The following is a 27,489-nucleotide window of genomic DNA, read 5'->3' as shown; positions in this document are numbered from 1 at the left end:
AATTTCAGAAATTAAAGGTTCGTTCGTAAACAGTGAAATGAGTTTCTTCCAAATGCTCACTAATCTAATCCTGTAAATATGTGATTGTTTACATCCTACCAGGGAAGTACTGTCCGATTGTTTGGATGCTTGTAATTTTTTTCTTCTTCAATGAATTAAGATGAAGGCACAACAGATGTCCATCTTTTTTCTGATTTACTAAAGGAATATTTATCCTTTGTCCAAGAAAAAGCTAAACTCATAGACATAAGTTAGTCATTATATTACTTCTCCATATAAAGACCACAGAAAGCAAACCTTAAATATAAATGTTCTGTGAGAGGTTTTAGACATAATGTCTTATGAATATATATATATATATATATATATATATATATATATATATATATATATATATATATATATATATGCTATTTTATTTTTTTTTTGTCACAAGCACAAACATGATTGTTTTATTGGGATTCTATGTAAAACGGCATCCCAAACTTTTGGAAAACTAATGACATAGAGCAGGGGTCACCAACCTTTTTAAGACTGAGGGCTACTTCATGGCTACCGAGTCATAGGAAGGGCTACCAATACTGACCTATGAACTGGAGGGATCAGTGTTCACCTACAGTAAATCTCATCCATAAAAACTCATTTTTATTCTTATTTTATTCTTTTATTCATTTCTAATTTTCTTTTTAATATTGTCATTTTGAAACCACTGATATATGATGAAATAGTTAACATGATGAAATAATACATAAATGATTAAAAAGAAGAGCAACGGAATAAAAAAAAATTAAACTTAACCCACTGAGTGAGTTCTTCTGTTTTCAGAAGATGAAGAGGGCACCCCATGGTGGTCCTTGAGGGCCCCTTGGTGCCCGCGGGCACCGCGTTGGTGACCCCTGACCTAGAGAGTCACTGAAAATGAACTACAACAATTTCAAATGTAACATTTAAATAATGCAATTTGAAAAGCATTTTCAAATTTCATATTTTAAATAGAATTTTAAAGAGGAATTGTAACTTTGCAGCTATTACTGGATTTTAAAAATGAATTTTGGAACCCTTTTTCTAAATTCAATTCAATTTTCAATTCAGTTTATTTATATAGCGCCAAATTCACAACACATGTCATCTCAAGGCACTTTACAGTTCAAATGAAGATTTAAAACCAAAATTCCTAAATCTGATAAAGAATATCTCTCCTAATTAGATATTTCATAAATAATAACTTTTCATTTTCTGTTTTCAAATCCTTTTTCAAATAAAAAAAATAATTTTTACCTTTTCTGCAAACTCTCTGGTCCCTGAGCACACTGCAATCCTGTAAAGTCAATCACAGTTACTCCACAGATATAACCAGCTATCTTGTTGGTTAGTTTGCGAACCAAGTGTGACAGTCTAACCAATGAGAGAGCTGGTTACATATGAGGAAAAACTGTGATTGGTTTAACTGCTTTTCAAAGGTCTCAGGGACCAGAAACGTCACGTAGGTGATTGGAGCGGATTAGGCAAAAAGAAAATGCAATTTCAAAAATTTAATAAGGAAAGGAAAAAAAATGGAAATCGATTAAAAAAATGATATTATTAAATGTGTGATGGGGAAATATATTTATAGTCAGGTTTATCAATTGTGTTTTTAAATCCTAATTTAGAAATAGGATTTAAAAATACATTTACAAATTCCAGTATTTGATAATGGATTAATAATACTATTTACAATTCCTCTTTAACAATACAAAGTAATACAACATTTTGACAACAAATGCGTTGCAAATTGGATTTCAAATTGCATGATTTCAAATCGTTTAATATATTTTTTAAACCATTACAATTTTTTAAAAACTTTTTTTTCTCTTTGGCTTTGGTCATCGCTCACATCATTATTAGTGCTACAAAAAAACCACAGTATGTAAAAAAAAAAAAAAAAAGTATGCATAGGGCTGTATTAAAAACAATGATAATAATATTATGTGCAAGTGTGCATGTTTTTTTAGCACATAAATTAAAAAGGCAATATGAGATGTATAAAAATTGTTGAATATTGTCTACCATTTTCATCACACCAATTAACTGTTACTTGTTGGTGTATCGCACAAAATCCCAATGAAATATATCAAGTTTATGCTTGTAAACAAATTATAAGAGTTAAAGAAGATTTATTTTTTAAGTGACTTCATGATAATTTGCTGTTTTCATTGAAAACCTTGACAGTTTTATATATATATGTTTTATATTATATATATATATATATATATATATATATATATATATATATATATATATATATATATATATATATATATATATATATTACCCTTTATTTATTAGGAATTATTATTTCTGTTATCAGAAAGCAATAATAGGCAAACTCAGCGGAAAAAAAATATGCGCACCCTTTCTGAGGCAGTCTTCTTCTTGGCTAGAAAGGTTGCTAGGCAACAATCCAACTCCAGTCTGAGAAAAAGCAAAAAAAAAAAAAAAATCCACAAGCGGAGCCAACAGGTTTGTGAGCGTATCTCAGACCAAAGCAGAGACTGGTTTGTGTGCGAAAGCAAAGGAAAAGGAAGTAAACAAGAGTGCAATAAGCATTATGTAGATCTGAGAGCAGAAACAAAGATTTGATGGAGATGAGAATATGTATGATAGAAAGCAGAGGTTTTGAATATGAGCATTACAAGTTTGAGTGCAAATAAAGGAAATTCTGCTCTCTAATTGAAAATGTGTGCTCTTGATTTTTGGCAGGAAAAATCCTCTATAAGGAAGTCGATAATAACAATCTGTCAGCAGTAATTACCGAGAGAAAGAGTCATTAAATGATTAAATATCTTAAAATTGTGTCAATTTATATTTATTTGAAAGTTTATATTAGACAATCTGACATTAATTTAGGCTTTCATCTTCTTTGAGATAAATTGACCTTTATGAAAAATTACAAATCATGACCCAAGGTCAAATTAAAATGAGTGACCTCTTATTGGATATAATGATTTTTTTTTTCTTATAGGTGTTTAGCCAGATTTCCTTACAACAGTCTTGTTAATTCATGTTTTAAGATGTGTTTAAATGTTGTGGAGATGGCTGCTGGTGATGTATGTCCAATTTAATTTTTATTTTTTAAACCATGCTGTTCTCAAAAATGTCTTTTCCATTTGGACAATACAAAATCTGTAAAGACAACCTTCACATTATGACTAAATGTTGCATCTTGCTTTCTAGTAGGAGAAGACCCTGCAAAGTCACTCACCGACACCCCACCTGAATTCAACCAGTCTCCTCCACCATCCAGAGCCCCACCCACAACTTCACTGTCAAGTGACAACAAGTTCCACTCGCTGCCCTTTAGCCTGAATCGTAAGACCCCTGAGAATATAAGCCAAGGGCCCATCTCACTTTCTGTTGGGTCTGTAATGGGAGAGCAGCTTGAGCCCCCATCGCCTGCTAACCCTCCGTCTCCTCGGCCTCCGACGCCTCCCCGAGGGCAGTCAGGTCTTGAGGTGGGCTCACTGGTGGAGGTGAAGGAGAACCCCCCTCTATGTGGTGTTATCCGCTGGGTGGGCCTGCCTCCTGGCCTGCTGGAGCCTTTGGCTGGACTGGAGTTGGTGAGTTATATGCATTATATATCAAATCATTGGACTCCTTTTTGGCATCCAAAATCTAAAGCTCAAAATATGACAACTAGTATGAAGTAAAAGGAGCTTTTACCCCAACTTTCCCCCAACCCAATTGACCATCTGTAAAAATTGAAAGGGGCAGACTGGTTTCTTAGGGGTTTTTGTCTCTGTATTATTCATCTAGCTGAGCTTGGTGAGTTCCTACTTTCTTGTTTGTTTGGCTCCTCTATAGTGATGAGGGGAAGTCACAGTACCTAGCTAAAAAAACAAACAAGTACATTTCCCAAAGAGTTTCACCTGTTCAGTTGTAACAGTAGCATTATGCCTCTCAGTATTTTGGAGCAAATGTGAACACGTCAAGAAAGTGTTGTGTAGTTGTGACTTATTCAACGTTCCCCCAACTGGCTGTGGTTTTAGAACAACAAATTAAAGTGCGGATCGAGCTTAGATCATGGTCAAACAGACAACTGCACATATTTGGAATAAATTCACCACAAATTCCATAAAAAATATAACTATGTATTAAGAAAAATAATTTAGCCCAAAGTCACATATTTCAGTTAAAAACTCCTGACTAATCTAGTGAAACTCAACTAAACAAAGCCAGTATATTCACACAAAAAATAATAAAATGGGTGAAAACCATTATCAATAAAATGAAGCAACAATATTACAGTTCATAATGCATTTTATGTTTGAGAATCATGTTTATCTTAAAGAAAGGTCACATTGGGTTTTTCTAATTTAGAGCGATTTGGATATGTTCAAACCAATTAACAATTCAATAACAAGAGCTAAATACATTATTTGATAAAGTTTCATTAAATGATCTGCATTCAGAAATCAATAACCTTTATTTAATTGATCCTTAAGCTTATATGATTAAGCTAGTAGCCAGAAGATATAAGGGCGCTCCTCTCAAATGACTTGTTAGTCATGTTTTGGTAAAGTGTTTGCCCTGTAATCGGAGGGTTGACGGTTCAAGCCCCGACTCCGACTTTCATTGTCGTTGTGTCTAGGGCTGCAACTAACGATTATTTTGAAAATCGATGAATCGGACGATTATTTTTTCGATTAATCGATGAATCGGACACAAAATATTTTTTTTATATTAACCTCTTTATTCCAAAATAAACATTTTAGACAGAACAAACAAGCACACAAGTACAGGTTTCTCATTAACTGTACTGGTGCTATATGAAAAATAAATGTTTGTGTTAAAACTATGCAAACTTACATGAGAAATGTAGCTGTACATCCACAAAATATAGGGTACTTTGTTTCATAAAGCGCAAAAAAAGACATTTTTGTTTTTAAAAGCCCCTAAGGGGTTCAAACAATAGGCCCCCCCCATTTCAACAAATGAGTTTTTTTTAGACTAGAAGAGTTCTGCCTTTTAAGACAGGAAAGTATAGCAGTTAAAGTTGCTACTTAAGAAAATACTTAACCATAGAGATAAAAATAGCCCTGTGATTCAAATTATAAATTGTATTTGGAATAAAAATGAGAGAACTAGGGGTGTTAAAAAAACCCATCCTCCAAAGACAGATATTTACATGGGAATGTGGCAGATAATTAATTGACATATTACTGATCTTGCTGGATTTTATTCTGCTTCACTTCCATAAATTGCAGGATCTTCTTTACTTTCTTTGCCAGAAGATTTAAACTTTAAAACTTTGCCCTCATAATTTGCAAATTTATTTATTTATAAAGAAAATATAAACGCTGCTTAAGCTAATTCAAATGAAATTAAAAGTAAAATAAGAAGCCAACCTTATCACTGTCTGTAACCTACTAACAAGCTAAGGAAAGAATCAGATGAGCTATCTGAGAAACTAACTTACGTTTCCCCACTTTAAAATGAAACAAACATGGTTACTCATCCTGCTGATCAGCTCTCTTCACTGCCATTGAAGGCTCCAACGTGTTTTCTTTTCAGGTGCTGCGTCATAACAGTGGTGCTTCGTGCCATGTTCATGTGTTTTTTACAAAAGTTGCATGTTACGACTTTTTTCACTTTACAAAGCGCAGGCTATTTTAATTATTGTGATCAATTTGCGCCGTCAATCCCGGGGCATGCGCGCTTCATTTGCAGTCTGGACGCTGAGGGTAAACTCCTCACTAAAATCCTGCGGCTCGGATTGCACGCTGAGAGGGATTCCTGTGGGAGAGGGAGAAAGGCGTTGGGATGGGGGAGGCGCCCCACGGCAGCAGCTGCCGCTGGAGGACAAGAGTAGGAACGATACATGCTTTCACGTAAGAGTCTCCAAAAGCCGCCAGTGACACCGTAAAAAGTCGCCAGATTTGTCGCTAGTCGCTTTTTAAAAAAATAGTCGCTGGAGGGGTCTGAAAAGTCGCTGAGTTGGCAACACTGCAACTGCGGCGCTGACTCGCTCCGCCATATTTTTTTTTCTTCCCCGGGATGACGGCGGCGGCGGATGACGCATTAATCGCGCGACACAACTAATCGATGATTAAATTCGTTGCCAACGCTTTTAAACGTCGATTTTTATCGATTTTATCGATTCGTTGTTGCAGCCCTAGTTGTGTCCTTGGGCAAGACACTTCACCTGCATTGTCTACTGATGGTGGTCAGAGGGCCCGGTGGCGCCAGTGTACGGCAGCCTCGCTTCTCTCAGTGAGCCCCAGGGCAGCTGTGGCTACAATGTAGCTTGCCACCATCAGTGTGTGAGTGTGTGTGTGAATGGGTGAATGAATGTAGTGTAAAGCGCTTTGGTCAAGTCTTCTAACTTGAATAAAGGCGCTATATAAGTACATGCCATTTACCATTTAAACACATGTGATAAGCATATGAGGAAACACATGAAATAAAGCTTGTTTTAGCTTTATAAAAAACAGCTCAAAACATGTTAGTGTGGTGTACCATGCAGCTAAATGTGTTAGCTTGTTGTCTTACACAACAGTAAACACATGAAATACTTAAAAATCATCAAAACCCTCAAAACTTTGCCAGACCTCTAAACTTTGCTGATTTGCAGTGTCCAAAATTAATGTCATGGTTTATGGCCCAACAATAGTGCTGATCTGGTGCAAATTGCTAAAGATTTTTCTTGAAAAAACGTGTTTTTTTACAGTTGATTTAAGCAGTTGCTCCACTAGTAACATTTACGAATGTGACGCTTTTCTCTCAGGAAGAAGAGTGCCCTGGATGCACTGATGGCACCTTCAAAGGGACTCGCTACTTCACCTGCCCACCCAAAAAAGCTCTGTTTGTGAAGCTCAAATGTTGTCGGCCTGACTCCCGCTTCCCCTCCCTGCACCATTCCTCCAACCCCATAGAGCGGTGCAACTCTATTGGTAAATCAAGAGTTTTAGCAATATCAAAACTCTACTCTTCCAGTTTCTTTAAGGTTATTGCTTTCAATTCTTGCAGCATTTGGAGGTTATCTGAGTGAGGTAGTGCATGAGAACACTCCACCTCGGACAGAGAACGATGGTCTGGATGTTATGGTGGGGAAAAAGAAAGGCATTCAAGGCCACTACAACTCCTGCTATCTGGATTCAACTCTATTCTGGTCAGTGCCACTTCACTTTTCCAGTAACTTAATTTAATGGCCATATTTGTTAAACATGTGGACACAGATGCTTCTTTCTAATATAGTTATTATTTTCTGCTCCTTAGTCTTTTCTCCTTCAGCTCTGTACTGGACACGGTTCTGCTGAGGCCACGTTCAAAAACTGACGTGGAATATTACAGAGAGACTCAGGAGCTGCTACGCACAGAGATAGTCAATCCACTGCGCATGTATGTGACAGTAGCTGCCCTTTAAACAACCTTCTGTTTTTAGCTTGCTTTTAGGCTACAGTGCTGTCAAGCCTTTAAATGTTGTGCTTTGCAAAAGATATCATACTTCTTTCGTATAATATGCTGGAATCAAATCAGTGTTTTTCAGCATTGAATGTGTGGGATCTCTCCCATCTCCAAAAAAATGGATGCTCCAAATTGTACTAAGGTTAACTCTAACTACTTCTGAGTGTCTGTTGTAGTAAAGATTCCCAGCTGGAATTATCTGTTTGTGAAAACAAGAGACTGGGACAGAGGTTTACCTTCCAGCAAACCAGTGAGGCAACCAATGCAATACACAATAGAATGATCTCACTGGATTCATGGTTTGGATTAATCTGCTCCGAGTCCAGAAGTCCAAATGCAATGACAAATAGAAATCAGAAAATATTCTCACAACCAGCTTGGTTAAAGGAATAGTACACCCAAAACATGATTAGCCTTCATTTTCTACTCACCCCCATGCTGAACAACACTGTGGAGTACTTTTTTGATATCTCAAATGTATCTGGAGATCTGGGAGGCTTCTTGCTGTCTGCTGACATCGGGATGCCGATATTGGCAAAAAAATGCGTATCGGCAAAGCATGTAAAATGCCGATCCAGACTGCCGATCCAGTTTTTACAAAAAAATCCGTTCCGTATTTTCCAGTTTCGCCGATTGAAACGATCCATTCCACTATTTTGCGCCAGTGTTCCCCTGTTTTGCATTTTTCTTAAAACTTACAGTAATACTTGCACCTTTAACTGTTTACGGTTTTACTGCTCACTGTGCAATTTCAGATTGCTATTCATAATTTTGTCCAGTTTGTGTTTATCTCTTAATAAACAGATAAGTTTGTTGTTACCAAGCATTGTGTTTTATTCAATCTCACCTAATTCAGCTGGCTAGATGTTATCAAGAGTACTAAAACCCTTTTCAACATGAGTCTTACAACTAAGGCTAAATACTTTAACTTAAACTTAAATACATGCTCGGATAGGCTGGTATCGGCCAGTATGGGTATCGGATCGGAAGTCCAAAAACAATATCGGTATCGGATCGGAAGTCCAAAAACAATATCGGTATCGGATCGGAAGTGCAAAAACCTGGATCGGGACATCTCTAGTCTATGGTGACCGAGGCAGAAAGGTCCATAAAAGTCCACAAAAAACGTGTCAATATTCCTCCATACTGCTCGTCCAATGTATTCCAAGTGTCCTGAGTGGGTAGCGTCCATAATTTACTCGAAACTAAGTAATTTAGAATGTTTTTAGAGCATAAACAGTAGTGTATAGAATTTCCTGAAAGCGTGCGCCCGCACGTTCACAACGCTACTGAAGTCGGCAGACCAAACCAGATGAAAGTGCGCATTCAGCGTCTGCTCTGCCGATAATGCAAGCGTAGAAGAAGAAATGTGCTGTTTACCTGTGCAAAGAAAGAAACAACAAAAGAAAAATGTCTGAGGACTTCAGTGTTGAGGAAGAGCAGGAGTTCTTTGCCGAGCTGAATGCGCACTTTCATCTGGTTTGGTCTGCCGCGGTTTCCGTAGACTCGTGAACGCGCTTTCAGGAAATCCTATACACTACTGTTTATGCTCTAAAAACATTCTAAATGACTTCGTTTCGAGTAAATTATGGACGCTACCCACTCAGGACACTTGGAATACATTGGACGAGCAGTATGGAGGAATATTGACACGTTTTTTGTGGACTTTTATGGACCTTTCTGTCTCAGTCACCATAGACCTCCATTATTTGAATGTCAGCAGACAGCAAGAAGCCTCCCAGATCTCCAGATGCATTTGAGATGTCAAAAAAGTACTCCAGAGTGTTGTTCAGCATGGGGGTGAGTAGAAAATGAAGGCTAATCATGTTTTGGGTGTACTATTCCTTTAAGCTTCAACTACTTTGCAAATAGTTAATTTCAATCAGAATGAGATAGTAAAAATAAACCAATACAAAAGACAGCCTATATTCTTGACCAACATTAGCTTTACCTGAAGTGCTTGCATTGCCTCTCCCCTTCATTTACTAAAAATTGTAAATGTTTTCTTTGATTTGTTAATAGGACTTTTTTATTGTTTAAATTGAGACCTTAACGGTTTTTGTCATTATGTAATTTTTATCATGCAAATGTAAGAGGAATAAGCAAAACTGGCTCCAAGGATGGGCGCAAACATATCGTAAGCACATGTTGGGATCTGTTAGGCTACTGTCAAAGTAATCGGTATTAGCATTGGCCTTTAAAAAACTTGTATCGATCGGTCTCTACAAGATAGCTATACGAACATCGACCAAACAATGCTGTATACAGGCACACGTACTTTATATATGTAATTTAAAACGATTTAATCCATTTCCACTTTAAAATGATAAACCACTTAATTTTTGTCATATAAAATCTAAATGAAACACATTCAACTTAGGGGTTTTTAGAGCAGCAAAAAATAATTTCTAGGGGCATTAATACTTTTGCAAGGCATTGTCCAGGTTAAAGGGTTGTTTATTTTATATTTTTACTCTACTCTTATACCCAAAATGCACATCCCAGAAGTCTTCCTGTAGCACTGTCCTCCTTGTTTTACAGACATGGGTACGTTTGTGCCACGAAAGTGATGAAGCTCAGGAGGATCCTCGAGAAAGTAGAAGCTGCCTCAGGATTTACGTCTGAAGAAAAAGGTTCAGTTAAATTGAAAGATAATGTCCTGAATCCAAAATCCTTTATAATTGTGAACTTGTTCCTATATATTTGCCATTTTTATCTCAGACGGAAATTGTGTTGAATACTTAACTCTCAAAGCAAACACATTATTTGTGAGCAGTAGATGGCAGCATTGGCACATAAGTATCACATCCAACCTCAGTGATTTGCTTTATGCTCTGCAGATCCTGAGGAGTTCCTTAATATCCTGTTTCATCACATATTAAGAGTGGATCCACTCCTGAAGCTAAGGTAAGGAGCTAACACTGACAAGAAAGCAAAAAGTTCCTCGAAGTTGCTTCTAAAAAAATAGGTGAAGGTGAGTAAGAAAGACAAATAAGCATTTTCAAGTTGGAATTGTATGAATTTATAAAACTAAGTTAAAATACACAAGTTTAGCTGATTCCACATAATTCAATAGTTTTTTGTTTTGTTTCTTATTCAGCAATATGCAGATTTAAGTCCATCCCAAAGTTTTGCTTATGCTGCTGCTTTAAGGCTTTGGACCTGATAGAATTGAGAGATCGGAGGTTTTATTTAGAATATTTATGACTGTGTTCTAAGTACGTTTTTTGCAGTTCACAGCAGCTGAATTACCAGTTTCGACAGCTGCTATTCTCTTCTGCTTTTTTGACACATTAAACCACATCAGCGGGTGTTATCTGCATGCATGAGAACACTCATGTATACAAAAACATGAGAAAAGGTCTCATCAGGATCAGACCTTTTTTAGACATCTGATTTATACAGTGAAATTATGTGTTTGAATTGTTTTTTTTTCTTCCTAGAAATCTAGAAAATCCATAATAAAAAAACAACTTCGGCAGAAATTCACCTGCAAATATTTTTTTTCAGTGTTAAGAAACCCATTTCTACCTAAAGCCACAGTGTGTCACATGATCTATTGAGCATATTTGATTGGCTAAAAGGCACTGGACTCGCTTTAATGCTGGTGGCTTGAATGATCATATAACATTAACACACTTGCAGACAAATTTCTCTATAGCCACATTTTAAAAGTGAAACTACTGCAGGTACATTTTTGTTTTATTTTTGGTTAAAATATACCTTTGAATTTTTAAAGGGGAAATTGCTCCTGGTGAATTTAAAGTAGAAAAATAAACTCTATTATAAATTTAGTGTTTTAAAAAATCTATTTCTTCCATGAATTTAAAACCTACTTCTCTATGGAAACTGTTACCATTGAAGGTGCTGGATAGGCCCTAACGTAAAATCCTGTTCCTACATAGATTTTATTAATGTGTCTTTGTCTGAGGTGTCGTCCTTTAGATATTCAGCTTTTACTTTATTTTTCTGTGAGGCCTTTTTTATTAGTGGTAAAAGGTTGTGCAGTCCAATATTTTTTTCTGCCTCAACAGCTGCTCTCCTATTTTATGTTCTCATTAGCTCGCATGGATCAGGAAGAGCTTGCTTAAATTATGCAGGATACAGTAAAAAGATTAAACCCTTTTAGCAACCATTCAGTCAACTATGATTTTGTTTTGTTAAACTGCTGGAAAAATGTTTTTTTTGTGTGTATTGTTTTAAATATGCTTATCCTTAAACAAGGGTGGATATATGTTCTCCAGTAGCATCTTAATAGGCTGAATACCACTGAGATAAAATTAATTTACAGCTGATATTAATTATATTCATCACCCAAAGAGTTCTTTATTTCAGAATTTCACTCATTCATTCATGAGAAACTGGTCCTTTAACACCAAACACACAGACATTGACATCCTCGGGTAGACGTGGGCAGTCGTGGGTGAGCGGTTAGGGTGTCAGAATTGGATCCCAAAGGTTACCGGTTCGACTCCTGACCCGCCAGGTTGGTGGGGGGAGTAATTAACCAGCGCTCTCCCCCATCCTCCTCCATGACTGAGGTACCCTGAGCATGGTACCGTCCCGCCACACTGCTCCCTTGGGGCGCCATTGAGGGCTGCCCCCTTGCACGGGTGAGGCATAAATGCAATTTCATGGTGTGCAGTGTTCACTTGTGTGTGCTGTGTCACAATGACAATGGGAGTTGGAGGAGTTTCCCAAAGGGCTTTCACTTTCACTTCACTTTAAGATACTGAGCCTCTAACACTGGCTGTTCAGTAACTCAGCATATTAATGAAACGTCTAGTGGAAGGAAGAGATTTATACGCACCAGAGCCAACCAACAGTTAAGGACTTTGAGCTACGTAAATGTTAAAAATGTTTTTTAAACAGAAATATCAGCCTACTATCAAATATTTTGTCCAGCGATTACACAAATACTAAAAGGTAAATAGCATGTAGTCATAAAGAGCTTTTTCAAGTTAGAGGATTTGACCAAAGAGTTTTACAGTCATTCATCCATTCACTCACACAATGATGGCGGTGAGCTACATTGTAGCCACAGCTGCCCTGGAGCTCACTGACAGAAGCCAGGCTGCTGCACACTGGCGCCACCAGCACCTCCAACCACCATCAGTACTTGGTCAGATCTCTATTTGTGACATATGCTGTGATTTTTGTACTATTTTGGTATGAGCCATAAAACAGATATTTCACTACGGCAATTGTTTTAAAAAATATATATATAATTAAATAAATAAATTAACCCCTCAAATATAATGAATCTATTGAGATTCATCTGTAATTCTGCAGCCTTTGCCAATAAAGCAAATATTTTTCATCTCAGAGATAAAGCATTAAGTAAAATCTTAACTTCCCATGACATTTTGTTTTGTCTTTCAGGTCTGCAGGTCAGAAAGTCCAGGACTGTTACTTTTACCAAATCTTTATGGACAAGAAGGACAAGGTCGGAGTTCCAACCATCCAGCAGCTCCTGGAGTGGTCCTTCATAAACAGTGACTTAAAATTTGCGGAGGTAAGTAGTATTTTCATTTATTTCACTTTATTTTTAGGGAAGTTTACATTCCCATGCGATATAGCCCAGACCTGCACTGTGTCGAATCTTCTTTGTTAAACAGGATTTAGAATCTAAATGAAACTTTCTTTATAATCTTTATAAATGTTCCTTTTCTTGCTCCCCAAGGCTCCGTCTTGCCTTATCATCCAGATGCCACGCTTCGGCAAGGACTTCAAAATGTTCAACAAGATTTTTCCCTCCTTGGAGTTAGACATCACAGACCTTCTTGAAGACAGTAAGTTGTGTGTTTTTTTTTTTGTCCCAGTCTGTAGAGTTGATTTGCAGCTGTGTGGCATTTGGTAATGAAACTCCTCTGGCCTGTCACTGGAGCTCAGCTGAAATGAAAGAAACCTTTCCTTGCTCTTCAATCAGTTTTTCAAAGAAGCCCGTTCTATCATTTGTTCAGCTCCGAGGGAATGTCGCATCTGTGGAGGCCTGGCTCTCTACGAATGCAGAGACTGTTATGAGGATGGGGATATCACTGCTGGCAAGATTAAGCAGTTCTGTGAAAAGTGCAATACACAGGTAAACATCGGAGAGCGGCGCTGCAACATCAATGTCACAATTGTCCAGTTGGTGGCGCCAGTTCCAAAGAAATCATTATTTTGGAGTATTGTAGCAGAGGACATGTTTCCAACTTAGATTAAAGTTGCATTTAGTTTTTATGATTTTCCAGTAGAGCATTTTAGTGAATGCCTTGCTTGGATTTTTATATATATATAAAAAAAAAAAAAACTAAAAAACATAAGATATCTTGTATTTTTCTTAAAAAATAAACCCAGAAGAATATGACAGTGCCTCTGCTCATTGTCATTTAGGTTCACCTCCACCCGAGAAGAAAAGCCCATCGACACAACAAACTATCCGTCCCCAAGGAGCTGCAGGAAGGCACGGGGCGTCAGGGCGGTTTCCCCCGCCAGCGGATGGAGCTGTTTGCTGTGCTGTGCATCGAAACCAGTCACTATGTGGCCTTCGTCAAGTACGGCAGCGCCGATTCTGCCTGGCTTTTCTTCGACAGCATGGCGGACCGTGATGGTGGGTGTGACCGCCACACAATGTTTTGTTTCTAGTCAGAGTTCTTTCTGGATCGAGAATCTAACGATAGGCCTAAAAAGGAGCTATTTATTATTCACAAGCAGGATGTCACCTGAGAACTATAGAATGAGGTAGGGTTATAATTTTAGACTAAGAAGTTGAATAAAATAAGATTTAAAAGTAATTATAAAATGAAAAAAATCTGTGTGAAAATTTAAAATGGTCATAAAAGTTAGAAAAAATGGACACAGATCAGATAGAATATTAGATTAATTTTAGGTTTATCCTTTGAAATGGCTCCATCTCTACAGTTGAGCAGATCTATATTTAAGTTAATAAAAAAGAAAAGAAAAGAAAAAGTAGCTAATTCATGATGCTGTTTCTTGAAGCCCCTTCTGCAACGTAAACAGGCCTGGCTCACATTCCAACGGAACAACTTTTTACTTCAATTGTCCTCTGAGGTTGATGGGATATTTTGAAGTCCTATTAAGGCCTTAAAATTTACTGTTAATGATCTAAAAAACAACAACAATGTATAGCTGTATTAATAGATGTAGAATTTAGAGGGATGTGTAAGTGTTCTTCAAGCGCCTTAATTTAACAGTTAAACCTCATGTTGCAGGGGGCCAGAATGGTTTCAACATACCGCAGGTGTCTCCCTGTCCCGAAGTGGAAGCCTATCTGAAAATGACCCCAGAGGAGCTGCACACCTTGGACCCCAAGAGCATCCAGGGCCAGGCGCGACGTCTGCTCTGCGACGCCTATATGTGCATGTATCAGAGCCCGACCATGAGCCTTTACAAGTAGATTCCTCTGTCTAAAGCCTACGCCTTTCATCCTCTGCCACTCCATCTCCACTTCTTCAGCCTGGAGGTTCAGAGAAAGACCTGAACTCATAGCAGAGAAGTTGTCTCCCAGCAGAATGGGGTGCCGGGGGGTGCTGCAGTATCTGGAGCTATCCTCTCCCTCAAAGCCGGCTCATTTCGGGAAGTTAGGGAGATGGACAAGAGAAGAGAGAAGCCTATTTGCACTGTGCATTAGTTTAAAGTACTGTGTTCTTTATGTAGTCCTATGTAGCTTTCATGTGTCTCACAGCTGCACGTCGGCAGTGGTTAATGAAGCCAAAGTAGGTATTATGAGGATCCACTCCCTGTTTAGGGAGGATGGGCGGCAGAGCGTGTTGCGTCGTAGTGGCTGACTAAACATGTGCAGCGAAAACAAATGGAGCCTGTGGGAGGACCTTGCTCACCTCATTTACCTTAAGAAAAGAGGAGTCCTGCTATTCTAAATCACTGTAAAACATGGGAGCATCCATATCACACATTAAGGAAGCAACACAATGTAGAATACCTTTCACCCAGCCTATATGTGCTGTATTGAAACCTTGTGCAAAATCTCTTAGTAGCATAGATTTCTCCGGGTAGTAACAGTATAGTTGTCAACTGGGTGTGCAGTCGCATTATGCCCATGCTCTTCTGCTCTATATGACCTGGCGTCCATTTTTCCATAACCTCTGTAGAAACGTCCTTCACTGTATGATTTGCAGGATAAATGCAGCCTTAGTGAAAGTATCGTGCTTTGCCACAGACGTCGGCACCTTTCCGCCATCTCCAAGTGGACCTATCAGGAAACGTTTAAGTTTTTCTTTCTTCCACTCGCCCCCGTTTGAAGTCACACTGGGTGCTAATTTGTTGGCTGGGGGACATCAGAGTTTTGTTACAGAATACAGATTTGCTCCTCTGCTGTAGCTCTAAAGAATGGCCTGCATCGCTAATGCAGAGTAGGTGGCAGATAAATGCATGAAAGGAGGCTTGTACAATGGCTTCTATTGTAACGCTGCTCGGTGGAGCGCTCTGTGCATTCACAGGGTCAATGAGGTGAAAAACTGGAGAAGTCTGGCTGTTTTTTCCTCGAGTCGAGCGTGTGTGGTGTGAAGAAATGCCGCGTCTGGCTCTTTGTGTTAACGAGGAAGTCTGAATTATGTTTTATGTTTACAAAGCCTCTCTTCCCCTCCCCCTGCCTGTCCTGACAGGTCTGATTTCCAGCTGAAGCAAAGTATTGACTCTTACTGCCTTTAATGAAGGTGTGACCTGTGAGATTTCCACCCTGACCCTAGATAACAGAACAGATCTGATCAAATATAATTTATTTAAACTCTAATTATAACAAAGTCTGAAAAAAAAAGAAAGAAACAGGGTTGATGACGTTGGGTACTCTCTGTCCACTTTCACTGTATATTTAAGTGAGTGTTTGTACTTTATGTTGTCTTATAGCAACTACTGATTTTTAACGGGGACTCAATTATCAGTTAACAAGGGATGGGAAAAGAAAAAGGCACAATGGGTGTAACCATGGGACACCATATATCTGTGTATTTAAAGAGGACATTTTATTAAAGAATTAAAACTGACCCACATGGCTTCGATTATGTTCCACTTTTACAGAAAATGAATTTCTAAGGTGGTTAACTGGTTTCACATCCCACAGAATTCAGAAAAAAAAAAAAAAATTTCAAACTGCAGACAGCATTAGACAAATGCAGCTTAAACCAGATGTTTACATATTTGGATTATTTTCAATGCCAAGAGCATAAATGTGGCCAAACTTTTCCTGGTTTAGGTCAGTTTAGATTACCAGCTGTATTTCTATGTGCTAAATGCCAAAATAATTATCTTTTTTTTATTGCTGCTTCTTCCTAGCTGAGTGCAGTTTCAGGTTTCTGGTGGCAGGATTCATGCTTCAGGTGGTTTTCTCCAAAAAGCCTTTTGTTCTTTAGTTGATGCACAGATTTCACCCGAAAACACTTTCATCTCTGGGACACAGAACCCTTGTTTCTGAGCAGTATGAGGACATTCCCATAGATGGGTACGATTTCCAGATGCCTGAAGTTGACATATCCATCAGTGCAAATTAGGACTAAAACAACTGAAATGATCTCTCATTTAGTAATCATTAACTGGATTATTGAGACAAGAAAAATTGCTATTAGCTTAGATAGCAAAAGATTTTGAGAAGTAATTATCCAAAAAATTGTAAAAAAAAAAAAAATATATTAACATTTTGTTTGGAAGATGAAAAACCCCTTTTCTCCATTTATACTGTACAATGTTTTTATAAATTATTATAGCTAAGGACGGCAACCACAAAACAGGCTGAAATCGAAGACAACTGGACTTTGGCTCAAATATTCCGGTTAAGTTTCAACACGATCCAGGAGTCCTTGTCAAGTCGTAAAGCTGTGACTAAAGAAAAGGATGAATTAATCAGGGTCTACAGTTTTCTTCCTCTCTTGGTTGAAGTCATACAATAAATGTTATGTTCGAGGTGTTGCTTTAAGATACTTCATCAGGTGTGTCTTGCAAAGCCATCACATAAGTTTTTCCTAATAATTTTATTATAGACTTGTAGACATTTTAATGGTTATGAACTTCATTTTTAACAAAGTCTTCACAAATATTTTATTATTTTGGCTTTTAGCAAATAATATTGATCTGAATTATCCTGACCTAAAAAAGGAAAAATTAATTTATTTCACTGTTTTGTCTTTTTTTTTAACTGTATGTAAATATTTGCCTTCAGCTGTAGGTGTTACCTTGATCCATTCATGTCACAGATTTTGGCTGTGAGAATAAAGTCAAAGGGAAGCTTTAAAATGACACCTTTTTGGCTTTGTAGTCACGCTCAACGTCACAGGGAATCTAACAGAGGAACTTCTTGTGTGACATATACATATATATATATATATATATATATATATATATATATATATATATATATATATATATATATATATATATATGTATATATAATCTGTACAGTGTGGACATGTGTAAGGGGTGGAAGCTTAATGTCAGTGATGTTCCTGTACATGTTAACCAAATAAAGCCAGTTTTGAAGGATGCGCTGCATGTTTTAAATGCATTAAGGAAGGCGACGATTCGCTTCTGCTTGGCATTTCAGCAACAAATGTAGATGTTTTATGTTAGTCGATAAATCTTTTAATCATTTGCTAAATAACTGAAATACATTATATAGTTAAATATGTTTTAATTTGACCTGGAGAGACTCACACTGAGAAAAACTTGAATTAGAAAATTATTATACAATTCAATCAATTTTTGCTGGTAACAAATTCAGATGGTTGAAAATGTTTCTATCTAAGGAAAACCAGCTGATGGCGAGCATGCATGTAGCGAGAGTGGAAAGAAAAACTCCCTTTGAACAGGAAGAAACCTCCAGCAGAACCAGGCTCAGTGTGAGCGGCCATCTGCTGAGACCAACTGGGGTTCATGGAGACAGAAGAAGACATAAATGAAATAACTTCTTTGGTGCTCGGGCCCCGGCAGAAGACTTTGATGCTGTAAATCAACATTTGCTTGGATGAGTTACAAAGGAAAAGGTTTAGAATAGTCTTCAGAGGGTGAGTGGGACTGAGAGTAGTCTGAGATAGGAGGAGGTGGAAATGGGTAGCCTGACGTAGTCCGACTCAATTCTAGTCAGAATGAGTCTGATGCTGCTCCATAGAGCTGTGATTATGGGGCGTGTTTTTGAACGAACCAGGGAAAAAAATGCCTCTGCACTCCATTGGATAGACCTACAACCAATAAGAGCAACGGAGTGCGTGACGTATGTTAAGCGACGCATAGTTTTGTCCACAAAAATCAAAGCTTGCAGTTGCACGCCTATAATAAGAAGATGAGACTTGATCGTGTTTCTCTGTTCCTCTTTTAAAATTAATTTGCTGTCGATATCTTCTAGAACAGACCTAATAGCAGAATCTACTCACCTAAACTCTCCAGCGGCAGCCATTATTGTTGTCACCCAAGCTCGCTTTGGTCACATGGTTGATTATGTTACTGTTGGTCATCTGTCCATCATCGTATAAAGCCCGCCCTGACAATTTGATTGGATCGCCTGACAGTGGGCGATAATACTTGCGCTACTATGGAGCAGAGCCAGACCGAACTTCCCGACCTCAAACTTTGTGGGCGGGACTAAGTTCGGAATGGCACCCAGGCTAGGAAATGGGGGGAAAGATGGGTGAAATTTTGCTTATGTGCAGTAGAGAGAAACGGCCAGGAGCTAGATGGAGGGGGTCTTTAAAGGTAATTGACTGTGGACGAGGTGCGGCCCCCCGAGTTGATTGGCTGGAGCTGAACAAGGGACATCGAAGGTGATTCAGGTGAGGCTAATAAGAGTCGTCCAGATTTAATTTTCGTTTAAGCTTCATTTAGAAGGTTATCTAATGTTAAATATCCGAATATATAAATTATCCTACTTTTACTTGCTGATATAGCTAGATATACACCAAAACACAGTAGTGACCAAAGATTTGTAAGCACATAAATGATTGAAGACTGACACAGCGTGTGTGGAAATTTATACATGGTCTTCACTTTTATATAAAAAGTTAGCATTCCCACTTTTATTCTAATATCACCAAATAAACTCCAGTCCAATCACTGACTTTTAGATGTCACCTGTAAATATACTGAGTTTTTTTTCAGTATATTTGATTAAACTGTCATGAAAAAAGCAGGGATTTAAATTGGGATTTTTTGGAATGTGTTGTGAGGAATGCGCATGACGGTGACAGGAGGGATATGTTTTGTTTTTGTTTATTTTAAAGGAAGTTGGTCAGTGTTGGTATAAACAGCTGGATGTTAAATGATGAGCAGTTCTTGAAGGAAAGTGTGACAGAGGAGGGAGACTGAAGAGTTGTTCAGAGCAAGTTATAAAGAAGAGTTTTATATAAAGGTGAAATCCATCAAAGCACAGACCTGAATCCGATTTAGAATCAGTGGCAAGCCTTGAAAAATTGCTGGTCAGATGCGTGTGGATACTGTCAGGATAATAGCTGTTATTTTGAATATTTATGTGAATCCTCCTAAACCTCTTATACATTTATATTTCTCATTGTAGAGATCCTATTCTTTACAGATGGGATTACAATGATCAAGCCCACTTTAGGTCTTTGGATGAAGATCATCCCCTCAGCTTTAAACAATAACAATATGATTACAATCTGTTATTCTAACTGGAGGATAATAAAGATTAGATGTTGTCTGTTTTGCCCACTTGGCGGGCTTCAGTCGACTATCTGCCCTGTATGTTCAGATTAAATCTTCATTCAGTGACCCAATTCCCCAGACAATCTCTGACAAAATGATACCCGGGGATAAATCAGCATGTATTACACATGCTCCTCACCACCCTCCCCCTTTCCAACACCTTACCCGGTTTAGTTTGGAGTCAAACTTGAAACCAGCTCAGCAAGCTGAGTTCAGAAGTGCCAGATAAGTATTTGTCAACAGAACAGCTGGCATACAATGCCCTCTTGTAGCTTTATGCCACAGCATATGCCAGCCGCTCGTAGTGTGCGGTAATTTAGCCTGGGCTGGTTTCTACAGGAACAGATGGGCTGGAGTATTGTTATTCTCACTCCAGCTCAGGGTCCCTGGGGGGAATCACTAAATAAAATCAAAGCAGATGGACCTCTCTGGGCTAGGCTGTGTTTATGATAAACAGCCACCACAACCGGTGTCCATCCAGCATCTCAGCCCCGCCCTCCTTACAAACTAACAACGAGCCCCAGCACGGCAGTCTGACCTCACCTGCTCTGAGCTTCACCCAAACAACTGCCAAACCCAAACACATGAGGAGGAAATGCATTATGAATGTCCATGAGCTGAGGGGAGTTTCAGTAATTTCAATTTCAACAAATCTTTTCTTGACCTTAAACCGTAAAATTTTCTCAAAACAGAAACTCTTATTTTGGTGCAGATTTAGAAATGTTACCTATTATTTCTCCCTGATAGAGGACTGTTTTGTTCTCTTCTACCCTAATCTTAAAAAAAAAAAAAAAAAGAAATCATCGGATCAGGTCACACTTCCATACCATCAGACACAGGCCTTGATGGCAATGTGGTCGCAGCAAACAGCCTTTCATAAGCCTCGGTGGTGTCCTCAGCTTTTATACAGTACATGGGAATGCAGGGCACTTCACACTTAGCATTGAACTCTAAATCTGCTTTCATTCCCATGGGAAAAGACAGCAATAAACAAAGGAATCCTATCAGCACAGGAGGAAGGTAAATGTTTAAGGCCACTCAGACAACAGGAAAGCAGTGATTTCCAGCACTAAAGATGAAAAAGAGTGCAGCATGAATGTTTTTAAGCCAATCAGTCCTAACCCAATATACCACTTCAGTGTTGTTTCAACTCCATCACGGTAACTGGTTTTATTTAGTGTCTTCAAAGGTCACTTTCTGATGAAGTCAAAGTGCTGTAATCAACCTAAATGTTTATTGCCAAAAGTATTAACTCTGCACTTACTCAGTCACTTCAAGCTGTCCTAAATTCTGAGCTTAAGATGTTTTTCTTTTCCTTCAGGCCTGAGAAGACAGTTATTTTTCACCATTATCCTGATCAGTTTCTTTTCCATAGACAGATGCCCCCCTCCAACAATACGCCCAGACATTAGGTAGATCTATCTATGTGATTCATCAGCAGAAGGACATTGCTGCCTCTGGCTTGTGTGTCAGGACACAAAATGAGCATTTCTGTCACTGCTGGTCCTTAACTGAAAGTTTTTTTTGGTTTTTCACTGGTCTAAACAAGTATTTTATGTTTGAAATTTGGTTTGAATAGGTTTGCAATAGCGCTTGTATCCCCATACAATGTAAAGAAAGATTTGAGCAGGTTTTTTCTGCAGGTCATAGATAATAACAGGATTTAGTTGGACAATAAAAGATGTGTGTATCATCATCCAGCAGAGCAAAATGAGAATGAGCTGATCAAGCACTCTGATTCAGAGCCTTGCAGAATTCTTCGTACATCTTGATTTTTTTCAACATTTTTCACATTTAAGCCACAAACCATATTCTATTTTATTGTTTTTAACAGACCAAAACATAGTAGCTTAAAATTTTGTGCAAGTAATATTTTTCAAACAGTTTTTATTTTAATTTTTTTGATAGAAGACCGGTAAGAGGTAATACATTGTCAAAAGGAAGCCACCATCTACGGCAATAAAGGATCAACCTGATCCCTACTTGTAACATTTCTGACAAGGCCATACTTGTGAGAAACATTCAAGTAAGCATCTACCTCCTTACCATTGTCATGTTATGTGTCAGCCTGACTTATCATAAACCAAGGATCACAGGTCTAAATGACTGCAGACCTGTCACCCTAACTTTTGTGGTAGTGAAGTCTTTGGAGCTCCTTGTGCTGAGACGCACCCTAAATCGATTACAGACCCACTTCTGGATTTTCCGAACTTCTTCTTTTCGGGAACTGTACCCCTCCAAGACCCAGAGGTGAGCAGGTAGGATTGCAGCTAACCCCTCCTAGCCTGGACATGAACTTTCTTTAGACTCTCCCCTTGCATAGGAAGCTGTGGTCCATCAGGATAAACCCCCCCAGACAGAAAAACAGCTTCTTCCCATCTGCTCCCAGTCTTATTAACAAGGCCCAGGTCCTCCTCTGCCATCCATCCATCCATCCATCCATCCATCCATCCATCCATCCATCCATCCATCCATCCATCCATCCATCCATCCATCCATCCATCCATCCATCCATCCATCCATCCATCCATCCATCCATCCATAATTATTTGAATAGTGGGTACCAGCTGCAACATGATTTTGGGAGTATCATACTGTGGGGTTGTTCGTCTTAAGGATTGGCAGGGAAGCTGGTCAGAGTTGATGGGATAAGACCAAACACTGGACAACCCTAAAAGAAAAGCTGTTAGAGGCTGTAAAAAATACTTTAGATGGCGCAGAATTTCACTTCCCAGCAGGACAAAAATCCTAAATGTAAAGTCAGAGCTGACCAGCTGTCTCACTGTGTGGTGTGGAGGATGCAGCACCACAAACTGGAAGAAAGTGGTAAGAACAGCAGAGAAGATCATTGGGGCTTCTCTTCCCTCCATAAAAAACATTTCATCCCCGCGCTGGGTTTCCCAAGCCCGTAACATCGTCAATGAGCACTCAAACCCCCAACATGCACTGTTCTCCCTGCTGCCCTCTGGAAAGAAGCTTCGCAGATAGAGACCCAGCAGATTCTGCAAACTGCAGACTGCTGAACTGTTGAGAAAACTGTAAATCATGTCACTCACTGTGCATCACACTGACCAAACGAAAATACTGCATGATTGCACCATATATATTTAATGCTTTTAACTTCCATATCAGTGCGTTTTTTTTGCAACATGTTTTTTCTTACACACATTTGATCACTGCTGCACTTTAAGAAATGGAAATGCCATGAAAGCTGTACAAAACAAAATTTCATTTTGTATACACTGTGTACACAAAATGACAATAAAAGTAGTCTAAGTCTAAGCTACAACAGCTTCAGTCAGGGCATATTGTGTTAGAATGGCCCAGACAAACATTTTTTTACCATGATTGTAAATATTAAAATTTATATTACGAATATATGAACATGACGTCGAAATCAGTGGAAAAAGTTATAAAATAAATAAAAATAGATGTTGCTATGGTAATGCTGCTGTCCACACATCTGCTATGATGAAAACACAAAATCTCCAACAGCTATTTTTTTCTGTCACTCTTATTAATTATGTTATCAATTATGAATATTTATCTTTTTATTGATTAAAAACTGTAACATAATTTTTTAATAAATTAAGAGAAAAACAAATGTTCAATTTGTTGGGAAAAAAAGAAGAAAAAAAAAACGGTTATTTCGTTGAGCTGTCTAACTAGATAATGTGACATTACTCTCAGGAGTAAAAATGGTGACCTTGTCTGTTTGTAGCAAAATGTTCCAGAATCTAGAAACTCCTCTGCACTGTTGTTGAACTAAATTTTCTCATAGCTCATAGATCCTGATTATTTTTGTGTTGTCAACGAAAGAGATGGTCCTTTCTATTGCCCTCTGCCTGCATCATCTCCACATAGTGACCATACCTGCCATCTTTGTGCAGTGCTGTTGCAGAACGTCGCTGCATTTGGGGCATACAAACAGGCGGATGGTATCACTTTTGCACCTTTTTTCAATTGTTCACTCAACTAGCAGATGACTTACAACACGCCCAATAGTTACACATGCAACCTTTTGTTTGGACGGCCCCTTGGAGTAATTTCTACACACCTGGGAAGTTCATTACTGTTCACCATTCTCAGTATGTGGATAATGACTCACAGTGTGATGCACTGGTGTTACAAAGCCTGAAGATTCTTTGTTTCTCATCTGTTCTTGGATTTCCTCAGCATGGTTGCTGATGTTTTTCTATCTTAAATCTTTTCATTTACTTCATTTTTTTTTTTACCAGGTTCTATGTGAGAGCTCTTGATTTTAATCTTTTTTTCTCTCATTTTGACTTTTCATGAAATGTTTGATTAATCTCTTTTGCATCCTGATTTAGAAATGCAAGATAATCCCTTCTTATTTTTTCTTTCTTTCATAAAATAGCAACACAGCTGAGTCTAAACCATGCTTTATGGTTCTACTTAATATATTATAATATTTAAATGCAATATTTAGTTCAATATTGCTGTAACAGCTGTGTCTGTGTGACTTTGAAGCCTTGTTTATACTCTCTAAACTTTGCAAACACAACCTTGGGAGCATCCTTGTGGATCCATGTACCTAATATTGTGGCCGACTCTAGGCGTGGTTCTAAGACACAAACTGCTTAGTTGCAAGTAGAATTATAAAACACAGTTTTATAATGTATTTTATAAATGCACTGCCTCTCTCCATCATCCAACAGTTGTTCATAATCTGTTCATTGTGACAGGCGCGCTGGAAGCTGTTTCAAGCGAGGGGGGCTGATGGCTGGGTTGGAAAACACATGACGTCATTATGTTGAGGGCTGTGGCTGACGTTTTTAACATAATATTGTAGGCCTACATTTGTCGCCAAGAACTGCCATTTAAAATAAAACGGAACAAAGCATGAACATTTTAAACTTTATTTCTTCTCTTTTAATAATTCAAAACAAACAACAGCTCCCAATCAAGAGGATCAGGAATAATTGAATGAAACATGGCCTAAATATAGCCTAAACTGAGCATTGAACGTCTTGAAAGTCCATTCAACTATGGATATAGGAATGATTTCATATCTGAAACAAAAAACACAAAAAAAAAAACAAACTAATTTCATATTTTATCACTAATTAGCTTAATACAGACATAATATTTAGTGATATGCAGCCTTATTCTAGCGTAGACTTCTTCAGCCACAGGACTACGACAAATAAGCTCAGCATATAGAAATAAATAAGAAATAAATAACGCTAAATAAATGCTCGGCGGCAGTATAGGGGAATTAAAACCATTTCTTACCTCGAAATAGTCAGAAATACATTTCTGCTGCCTATTGCTAGCCATGCCTAAACGAATGTGAGGTGGCGGAAGCTTCCGGGGGAGTAGCCTAGTTTTTTATGAAATATTAAAATAATGAATCATTAGTTTATATCTTATACACAGCCCATCATTTTAATCCCATATCAAACACAGTCTTTTAAAAAATAAATACATAAATAATTTCATGTTTTTAAGTACAATATTATGTTACTCCACAGCCCCCAACCATGGGGGGCTGATGCTATGACGAGGGAGGCTGCAGCCCCTGCAGCACCCCCCTTCCCGTGCCACTGCATTGTGATGATATTTATGAACCATATTTCCATGTATAATTTAGAGTAAAATTCAGGCTGTGTGGAGAAGCATTGGTGCTATAAGGTTTCAAGCATAAATCCACCTTAATTCATGTGCAAAAAGAGCAGGGCCTTTTTAACAGCAAAATATTTCAGCCAACTGAGATTGTTTATAACCAGCAAAAATAAAAGCCCAGGTTAAAATCACAAAGTCAGAGGATTTGTTAGAGAGAAAAACACAGAAGTTTTCAGATTTAATGTTTATATATGAAAGAAAATGGTGGACATGTGCAGGAAATGACCATAACATGACCAATGACCTGACCACCAAGCTGATTCAAAAAGTTATTGCAATAATTAATTAACTATAATGAACAACTAGGTGGGGTTTTCCAAATCGAGTGGCTATTTCTGTTTACTAAGTGTGATCGTGTATTTCAACTAGAGATAAGTGGAACTTGGATAATCCCTAAATTATATTTCAGTTTTTTTTGTTTTTGTTTTTGCAAAACAAATAATAAAACTTCATCAAACTGCTTACCCTTTTAATGTATTTAATGTTTTTTTTCCCTGACTGCTCATGTGAAATTTGTGCTCATCTAAGGATTCCTTCACATTTTCAGAAAGGACCTATACACTTAGATGAAGAATTAATTGCCCCTAAAGCAACAGCTACCAGATGTTGTTGCTCCAGAGAGCCAGGTGTGGATAAATTGCATATGCAGCATGTGTGTAAAATATTTAAAGTCGTATCTTTCACTTAAGGTGGGAAGTGTTTTTATTGCCCATCACTGCTTTGAGTATGGTGAGTAGTGGTGCTGGTACCCCCGCCCCCCTGTGGGGGCCTGCAGCGGTGGTGCTCAGCACCTGTGGTGTTAAGAAGAATAAAAGTGAGACTTGGCATGGATCTGTGTTGCAGTGGGGTTTCTGTATGGGTGTGGTGCTGAGGTGGGGGTCCCTCCAACTGCTCGCCTTCTAACTGCTGCCTGGCTGTCACCTTTAACACTGCATTATTTACAGGTGCCTCTGGATGAGGACAGAAGCTGCTGTTAGCTTTAGTTATGAGTGCTTTTGTGTGTGTGTACAGAGTCTGACTATACTGAAAAACTTCTTGCTTTACAAGCAGTGGTGAATGAATCATTAATGATATTTAAATAGTCATACCCATGAACATTGTCTAATTGATCACTTTTCGAAAAGTTCAAATCAAAAATTTTTGTTGCGTTCTATGGCAAATCATTATGTAGAGCAAGAATTGGAGGAAATATGATTCTACAGCAATATAAAAAAACAGCAGCTGAAGCTTAGTCAAATTGGAGTGATAGCATCTCGGGAGCTTAGCTTTCATGTCGAGCCACATAATTTCAGTTGGATATAAATGTGGGCATTGATTGGTTGTTGAAATAATTTGATCTAAACCATTCCATTGCAGTGGTGGCTATATATTCTGGATTGTTTTACTACAAAAGGGTTTATTTCCGCTCCACACTCAGTCGCTTTGGATGTCTTACTAAACTGCTGTGTAGTAAGCTTTATTTATCTTGCCATAAACTGTGCACCATGTTCTCATGTATTCTCTCCCCCTCCATAAAACTTTTGCCAAATGCAACTTAATGTGACTTTACTTCAAAACATTTCTTTCTTACAACTCTTCTCTACTCTTGTTTGTAACTAGCTATTGTCCTGTCAAAAAGTTCTACCTACAGTATGTTGTGGATCTATGCAGCTCCTCCAGAGTCACATTACCATATCCATCCCATTTTTGCATTTAGATTAAAGAAATTTGTTTTTTTACGTGGTTTTCAATTTTTCA

At 38.1% G+C, this 27,489-nt stretch overlaps 1 protein-coding gene across 3 annotated transcripts in view; it reads left to right on the top strand.

The window, feature by feature from the left end:
• The window catches only part of cylda (cylindromatosis (turban tumor syndrome), a), a 28,333-nt gene extending 11,888 nt beyond the window's left edge, over positions 1–16,445 (top strand). For 2 of the 3 annotated variants that reach the window (XM_038307227.1, XM_038307226.1), the window contains 11 exons: positions 3,214–3,596; positions 6,764–6,929; positions 7,006–7,147; positions 7,255–7,377; positions 9,985–10,076; positions 10,284–10,350; positions 12,826–12,958; positions 13,127–13,235; positions 13,407–13,525; positions 13,819–14,035; positions 14,658–16,445. In XM_038307227.1, coding sequence (XP_038163155.1) covers positions 3,214–3,596; positions 6,764–6,929; positions 7,006–7,147; positions 7,255–7,377; positions 9,985–10,076; positions 10,284–10,350; positions 12,826–12,958; positions 13,127–13,235; positions 13,407–13,525; positions 13,819–14,035; positions 14,658–14,842 — 1,736 coding nt within the window. In that variant the 3' untranslated portion in view covers positions 14,843–16,445. The remainder of the gene's footprint in view (positions 1–3,213; positions 3,597–6,763; positions 6,930–7,005; positions 7,148–7,254; positions 7,378–9,984; positions 10,077–10,283; positions 10,351–12,825; positions 12,959–13,126; positions 13,236–13,406; positions 13,526–13,818; positions 14,036–14,657) is intronic. The other variant, XM_038307229.1, reaches the window with a different exon arrangement.
• Positions 16,446–27,489: the final 11,044 nt, after the last annotated feature.

This window comes from Cyprinodon tularosa, unplaced genomic scaffold (genome assembly GCF_016077235.1).
Source record: "Cyprinodon tularosa strain WSP-4 unplaced genomic scaffold, ASM1607723v1 ctg604, whole genome shotgun sequence".
Taxonomy (NCBI): Eukaryota; Metazoa; Chordata; class Actinopteri; order Cyprinodontiformes; family Cyprinodontidae; genus Cyprinodon; species Cyprinodon tularosa.
This window is presented reverse-complemented; position numbering and strand designations above follow the sequence as displayed.